Here is an 8,263-nt window from a genome sequence, read left to right as displayed (position 1 = left end):
TAGGAAGCAGGTCGTCTGCCCACCTTAACTGCCTCTGGGCATTAGATCGAGTAACAATGTGAAAAGACAACAGGAAACATCACTTGGGATTAAGATTGCTCTGTTTGTATTTCATCACCAGTGCACAAGCACAGAGTCACAGTCAACAGTGTTTTTTTGTTTGCTATGTGTGGTGTGTGGGAGAGAATAAGGAAAAACAGAAGAACCTGAAAACAAAGTGGTTTTGTGTAAAAGTGTATGTGCAGAAGCCTTTAAGTGTGTTACAGCAGCCGGTGGGACTAGTTTTAGGGTCATTACTACACTTCCTGTATTTGATGTGGTCACACTTCAAAATTACTGTTCTACTTTTTCACACCTTACTATCCCTGCTTAGTAATTTTGAAGATTTTTCCTTAATTGTTGTCAGAATGTTCTTCAATAGAACTGAAAACACTTCATGTGTGTGTTTTTACCTGCATGTCTTTCTGTGAGCACCAATGTAGTGTCAGTGTCAGGGTTCACTCCACAGTGCCACCGCGCCAACCCATGCAGTCGTTTTTTTTTGGACATTGTACAGTAGCTTCACCCTTTTGAAATGTTGATATTTCTGTTTCTGTGCGACACTAGCGACCAGACTGGACTGGAACTTACATCCTGTAGCCTCGCTTTTTCTTTGATGTGTGCTGACGCTACACTCAGCCACTAGCTCAGGCCATCAAAGACACAGCACTTTATCAAATGAAGCTCCCGTCCGCGCTGTGTTACGCTTTTTTCTTCATCGCAAACACCCACTGTCGCGGCGATGCTACAGGAGACAGGGTGCCTTTTAAAAACCCTGTGGTGAGCTCCCTGTTATCCAGATAAAAACGGATTTAGTCAAATCTCCCATCAACCAACTCTATAAATAGAAGCATCAGGGAAATCTTCCATGAGGAAAAAAAAATAAGCTCCACTCTTAAGCTGTTATTAACATGATGATAGGAAAAATGTCAAACGTTATTTGGGAGCAGAGTATGACCAGTGGATACAAACATAATGCCTCTTAGTTGCACCGTTTGGTGATTGTAAGATTCACTCAATGAATAAATTATCTGGTGGAAAAACAAAGCACACAGTTGAATCACCCATTCTGATGTTGCTGCCGATGCAGCGCGACTGCAAAGTGAGCTGTAAGAGCAATTTTGCATCAGAACCTGTATACGTTGCTGCTCGAGGCCTCTATCATCTGACTTGATGGAGGCGAGCTACTTAATAAATCATGTGGAAATTTGGAGCAAGATAATCTCCAGACCTGAGCCCAACAGCTGAGAGCCTTCGTTTTGATGAGAAAACTGCCACCTGTTCTTTAGGGAACAAAGGCAGACTCTTTTTTCCTCGTAGCGCTATAAAATCTTATTTTTTTGAAGCTAAAGAAAATCTGGAAGTTGACTCGTTATTTCTGGTTCACTGTACTATGATGAAAAGCCCCTCCTTTATGTCTCAAGGTAAACGCTCTGAAGTATGTAGAATCCTCCTCTGGGATTTTGTCCTCTATCTTTCTAAACGCAGGCAGCTACGTGTTCAAAAGAGCTCCCACTGCTAACGCCTCACGCTACATATACGACTGATTATTCATTATGATCTTGCAACAAATGTTAATTTTATCAGATTATGATCAGAATATGGATGTGTGTGTATACGGTGTGTGAGGCACACACCACAGGCTGCACGCTTCCCTTTCCAAACCTTTCATTTAATTATACTCATAGTCCATTTTGAACAGTTACCAAACGTTGCATTGCTCTATGGGATCATTCTCATCCACAACACCTCTGAAAATATCAATACTTTTTGATTCAGGTGTAATATTTTATATGTTTGAGTATTGCTTCTTTTTTTTTACAACCAGGATTGAAAATCCTCCTCATAAATTACTTCAACATTTTCTAACATGTTGTGTTGCACATGGTTCATGTTCCAATCGTTCACAGCTGAATCCGTGATCCCAGTTGCTCCATGTGTCACAGATGCCAATAAAAGCTGATGGATGAGTCCACACTGACCACTGTGGGTCTGTATGTGGGGGACCGTGACGATATTGTATAACGACACCAAAGTATTTGCCTTTGGGTCTCACAGCCGATATATGCAGTATGTGTGTGTGTGTTTATGTGTGTTGCAATCAGCCATTTTGAATTCACAGCAATCATGATGCATTTTGAATTGCGACCAAATGACAGACAGCCTCTAGGTTTGTCTGCTGGTTTCTGCTGCCCTCCAGTTCGTCTGGCAGCTCTGTTCTTCAGAGTGACACATTTCTGAGTCAACTGCAGTTCTATGTACTGTAGCTTACACTGCTCTATGTGTGCTCTTTGTTTCATGGGCCATCACACTTCAGACATGCAATAAGGGCAGAGAAGGGCGTCAGTGACGTGCACAATTATCCCACATGATTGCTACCTTATCTACACATACAGTAGTCCATTACGTCTAGCTCAGCACTGAATAGCATAAAAAGGATGTATAGCATACTTACCTTCTTTAGGAGGACGCTTCACTTCTGCACTCAGATTGCAGACCTGCCCCGGGTGTAGCTGAGGAGACAAGCATCCCTCCGTTTGGGGATTCAAAGGTAAAACCACATTGTTGAGCATGAGCATACTCTCTGATTCTCCGTCGCCTAAATGCTGAGGACACGTGCATTTTGTGTACACGATCCCACACGTCTCCACCGTCCCTTTCTCTAACTTGAGGCAGTTTTCCAACCATGTACAAAGCACTTGACAGCCAAACTGGCTGGGACTCGCCTTGTTCAGGACCAAGAACTCCACGATGGATTTGTCCTCCTCATCCAGCTTCTGTGGCATCAATCCATTGTAATCGTAGGGAAAAACTCTCCGTAGCTGAACAAAATTCTTGTCATACAGCAAAAATACATAAATATTCTTTGTATCACACAGGTACACTATGGACTCGTTGACTCGCAGCAACGCATTGATCTTTTCATGGGAGTAATGGTCAAACTGATAAGCAAGCAAAGAATATTCGGAGCAGCTCAAGTCTCGCTTGTACAGTTTCAGGTAGATGCTGTATTTGGTAGGGTCTGGGTTCTCCAGCGTCCATGTACAGTTTGTATAGTTCTTGGGAAACATTTCAGTCACTGAATATGATCCATAAATGACCCCCTTTACCAGACTGGAACACCAATAATCTTGGGCACTGGATAATCCAAACATAACCAGGAGATAGGTGGAAAATATATAAATCAACAGGTTTCGCACAGCCTTCATCCTATGTCATTTGGCCTGCAGGGAGAGAGGGGATGGGGTAGCACAGAGAAAAAGTCAAACTGAGCACAAAGGAAACACAGGAGGTGAATTTCTATACATTTCTTATCAGTCCCTACTATGGAGAAATCAGTGAAGAGACACAGACTTTAACCTCAGCCTCGTGCCTTTTCATCTCAACACTGCCTTCTTCACTGCTATATGTTGTGCAAACATTGCCACCTTGTGGTCGCTTTGGCCATGGCTTTTTTTTTCATTATTTATTATTTGTTGGGGGTGCAATAATGTGAGTCATTTAGACCATATTAATTAGGTCGAATTCGGTGTGGCACTGTCTCGGGAGATGGTCAAACACGAATAATTTACGAAGAGCCAACACAAAACGCATCGTGCGTAAGTGAGGGGGAGCGCAGAAGCTGGGGCACGCAACTGCAGTCAGTCACCTTTTTATTTTTCACTCAAATCAAGCTGTTCGCCTCTGTGAGTTGGTGTGTTTCCTCACATGACTCCAGGATGTCATGTGAAAGAGTGAAAAATGTGCAGGGAAATGTGCGAACGCCTGGTTCACTGTGAATCCTCTGCTGGTCTCTGCCTCGAAACCATCACGACCTGCATGTCTCTGATATGCGGGACTCGACACATTTGACAATGCAATTTGATGGACAGCCCGTGTGAGCGTACGTGCGCGTGTGTGTCTGTTGTTGTTGCATGTGCAAGCTCTAAAGTGCGTTTGTGTGAGGAAAGAGGGAGAGAGACGGGAGAGAGACACCGAGAGAAAGAGTGGGAGAGAGCGAAATGCGATGTCCTGATTGCTTTAATCCTACAGGCAATGCAGCTGTGAGCTGTGTGTGCGTGCATGTGCGTGTGTGTGTGTGTGTGTGTGTGTGTGTGGGCGTCGAGCCCCCCCTTACTCTCCTTTAAAAAAAGAAAAGAAAAGCCAAGCAGGTCTACATAGAGCAGGGGCTGGATGCATTTGCACCCAAATGTGCCAAACTTCTTTTGGCGCAATGATTAAAATGTGAAACATTATCACATCAGAAACATAAATGTGTGTTATATAAGGATTTGTACGAGCAGCGTGGAGTGGAATCAGCTTTTCACTTGCAATCCATATGATTCCTCATCCTCCCGCAACAATGACGGCCAAGGCTGCGCGCAAAAATTAGTATTCTGGATACGATAAATCGGTTCGTCGTGAGAGGAGACGGCGATTTTTACTGCCGGGGCTTGTGTGCAATTTAGTCTCGGGAGGAATAATGACTATCGAGACAGTGGGTCTGCATCTCAGACAGTGGCAGTCGCACGCGCTGCTCTTTAAAGTGATTTTTTTGCCTCTTAAAAGAAGGAGAGAGAAACACAGCTCGGCGTCTTATGAACAGGCATCTCCTAAGCATTTATAGGTGAGGGTGGATGAAATCTCCTAAAGCCAGGGTTTGGTGAATGCGGGGCAAAATGAGTAACAGGAGGAGGCTAAACTTTACCAGGTGATGGATGACACATGAAGAAAGGCAGATCCACGGTCTCCATACAATAATAGTAATAGTAATAATAACAATAGTAATATAAATAATGATAATATTGATAACAATAATAATACTCTTACCTTACACTGCGGTAGCTATGGCTATTTTTCCAACATACTTGACCACATCCTTCATAGATAAATTCTGCAGCCCCTCAGTGAATCGATACTCCCCATTGCCAAGTCCGGCGCAACAAGAAGGTCTTGGTTTCAAATGGATGAAGAAAAATAAAATATGCGTTTACACTCCGGTCTGTGCGATCATATCCCCACTGTCTTCTTCTTCCTCTTCTGGGTTTTTCCCATCAAAACGGAGCGCAACAACACACGACAGCCACCGAAAAGAGAGGGAGAGAGAAGGATGCTGAGAGGAGAGTGATGAGAGAGGGAGAGAGAGAGAGAGTGTGAGAGAGAGAGAGAGAGAGAGAAGGAAGGAGGGAGAGAGAGATAGAAAGAGAAATTCTTGGAGTGATGGAAAGCTATTCTTACAGTATTACCATAAATTAAATCGGCCGACACCGCGTCGTTAATTTCCACTGATATGTTTTTCTCCAACAAAAAACGCGTGGTAAAGCAGCTCCCCTACTCTGGAGGAGGGATAGGAGGATGGACGGAGGACGGAAGGAAGGAAACAGGGATCCTGGTGTGGGTGGATGTGAGGTGTTGGGGCTTCGTGAGTAACAAACAGCAGAGGACGAAGAAACAGACGCGCTCTGCGTTGCCTCTGCTCTGCTGGCTGCCTGCACAGCTCCAGGAGCAGGCTGCAATATCACGTCACACACTCAGATAACGCACGTACCTACGCTCCTGTCGCTGCGTCTGGCACCACCACCACCATCACCACTTTCTTCCCAGCCCTCCCCTGACTTTCCTTTTCCTTTTTTTCCCCTGTCTTCCTTCTTCAGCCCTCACGCAGCCCTCCCCTTAATTCGAGTCAAAAGGGTTTCCCCCCTGAACCGGACCCTCTCACTCACACAGTCGTGCCCAGAGAACGCGTCTCTCTGCGCTTCTGCTGCAGCAGCACCAGGCAGCGATCACTTGCAAAAAGGAATACTTCTTGGGATGGAGGGTAAAAGTCAAGCTGCGCTCTTTATCAGTGGGACATGAAAACTTTGGTCGTTTTTCCCTCTTCTCTCCTGACGGAGGACTAAAAAACAGCCGCTGTTTCCTGAAGGGGGGCGGGGAGGGGGCTTTTCTCCGCAGCCTTTTGCGCTGCTGGAGGGACAAATGCTCACAGGGGCAACTTCTACTGCTCTCTCTGGAAACTTTATTGGTTTTATCATTATATATTTATTTTTGCACCTTACAGGTGCAACCCCCCTCTTCCCCTTCTTTGCTATGGCCTCAGACATGATGGATGTCTATGTTTTCACACTGTTTATTTCAGGTAAGACAAAGGGACTCTTATAGGAAGACACGGTTGTGATGTTTCCCTTGTTTGTTTGTTTTTTTGCTCTCAATCGTAAAATAAATCACATCATTCTTCAGTCCGGGCTTCTGCAGTTCCTTCACAGACAGTTCAGCATGCCTCTGCAACAGCCTCCAGTGAAGAACTGCTGAAACGTATGCAGCCATATGCTGAGAACTGCGTCCAACTAAAGATGAAGTAAAAACACCTTTTCTCTGGAAATCCAGTTCAAATAACCCATAAGATTCATGGTTATAGGTCCATCATTTTTACATTAATTACAAAGAGGGCAATGAATGTTGTAATTGTGGTTTATGACCTTGCCACATGTTAGAGGTCTGTTCATTTGCATATTAAATATTTACTTGCATGGTGAATCAGAGACACGAGCCGCTACAGAAAGCATTAGTTCAACCTCACACTTTCATTTTCTTCTTCTTCTTTCTTTGGACATTTTTTTTTGTCAGCTGCCCTAATTGTTTTTGCTGTGCACAGTTAGTGCTCATTAGCCTGCCCATATTATTCCAGCCATGTGTTCCACCCCAGCAGATGCTGCACTATTTGTTTATTTATTTTCAGGAAATTTGAGTGTTAAATTATCTGCGAGCCAAAAGAAGTCTCAAGAAATGCAGAGATGGTTATCAGCCACAACGGAAGAATTTGTTTTTGTCTCCAACATCTTTGCAGCACGCAGTGTTTACAACACTGTCAATCTGCTGCCAGACCTATAAAGCAGACTGGAGTTCTTCATCGTGATTGGTCGATGCCTGTAGCCTGTCTACTTCCTGTCTTTCCCAATGCAACTTGAGGGCTGAACCCAGAGCAGCCCCCTTTTTCAGGGGCCATAATGAAGACTTTAGAATTTCTGGAGCGTTTGGCTCAATAAGGTCGGAGCTGGAAGGAATTCATTCAAAAACAAATTGAATGGTGAAAACAGAACAGGCATCTCTCCACTGACTCCCTCACTAGGAGGCCAAATGCCAAGTGTCAGGAATGGTGCCATTACTCTCCTCCAGCAGAAATGTTTCCAGATACCACATGGTGCCTGGTATGATTTCCACAAAGATGGACTGAATAGAAGAAAATGATTCTGTAGTCAAGGCTGAATCATAAATGATGACATGACTGGGAAAACAGAACTGGAACAAATGATGCCTGCTTCATTCTGCAATTTGCAATTACAGTGTGTTAAAATGGTCGGACATAAACTGCGCTTCCTGCCACAAAGTGCAGGTCTCCACAAACACATAAGGCCTTGAAATGCCCCTTTAATCTTGGGGTGTTTACTATAAAGAAAAAAACGATTTTTCTGCAATGTGTACAGATAGTGTCATCAACATCAACGTGTGTTTTGACTGTATGTCAGAGCAGTGGTGAGTGGATAGATGGTGGAACTGTTGGATAGACAGTGTGTGTTTTACTGCCTATGCATAAATAATGTGTTCATTTGATTAATTCCACAAATGTATTGAGGTGATTTACGTTCATTTTGACAGCCCTTTCTAACAGAATATGATGCCAAAAAAACAACAACCTTATCCTCCACCTAAGAGGTGTCTGGGTTTCACTTAATTTGATTTAATATACAGAGGTAACATCGTTGTTAATAGAATATGAAACTCTACCCTCTTAGAAAATATTTACTACAGTTGGTTTTTGAATGACTCATTACTTCGTGGGCAGACATCTTTTCAGGTCACCTCCTAAACCACTGTAGCACTTTTAATCTGTTCCAGTGCAATCTCTGAATGTAAAAATGTCCATGTCTATAGTCTTTTCTACTCCCACTTCATACCTAGAGCAGAAAAAAATGGATTCAAAGGCATAAATTCATGAAGCCCCCTGGATTCTCTAAAATATCTTGATAACAGCAATGTTTTAAGCTGAGTGGTTGCACAGACTACAGATCAATTTATCTCCTGCAGCAATCTCTAAAACATTTGTGATCCTTTTCATCTCATTGCAGCAGCAGAGTGTCACATTATTCTGTCAGCTCAAGAATGTGTTTAAGAACATGGATGTTGAATTATTCATGACTTCGCATAAAGAATAGATCTATTATCACCTGCTCGTGTTTGTGTGAGTGAG

At 43.5% G+C, this 8,263-nt stretch overlaps 1 protein-coding gene and 1 long non-coding RNA gene across 2 annotated transcripts in view; one reads left to right on the top strand and one right to left on the bottom strand.

Moving 5' to 3' along the window:
• adgrb3 (adhesion G protein-coupled receptor B3) overlaps nucleotides 1–8,231 on the bottom strand; it is a 104,356-nt gene extending 96,125 nt beyond the window's left edge. The window contains exons 1-2 of the mRNA XM_008321818.3: nucleotides 4,849–8,231; nucleotides 2,495–3,263 (exon numbers count right to left, since the gene is read on the bottom strand). Of these exons, the coding sequence (XP_008320040.1) occupies nucleotides 2,495–3,248 (754 nt within the window). The 5' untranslated portion in view covers nucleotides 3,249–3,263; nucleotides 4,849–8,231. The remainder of the gene's footprint in view (nucleotides 1–2,494; nucleotides 3,264–4,848) is intronic.
• LOC112487883 (uncharacterized) overlaps nucleotides 1–8,263 on the top strand; it is an 89,107-nt gene that overhangs the window by 51,810 nt on the left and 29,034 nt on the right. The window lies entirely within an intron of this gene.

Source organism: Cynoglossus semilaevis, chromosome 12, assembly GCF_000523025.1.
Source record: "Cynoglossus semilaevis isolate Cse_v1.0 chromosome 12, Cse_v1.0, whole genome shotgun sequence".
Classification (NCBI taxonomy): domain Eukaryota; kingdom Metazoa; phylum Chordata; class Actinopteri; order Pleuronectiformes; family Cynoglossidae; genus Cynoglossus; species Cynoglossus semilaevis.
This window is presented reverse-complemented; position numbering and strand designations above follow the sequence as displayed.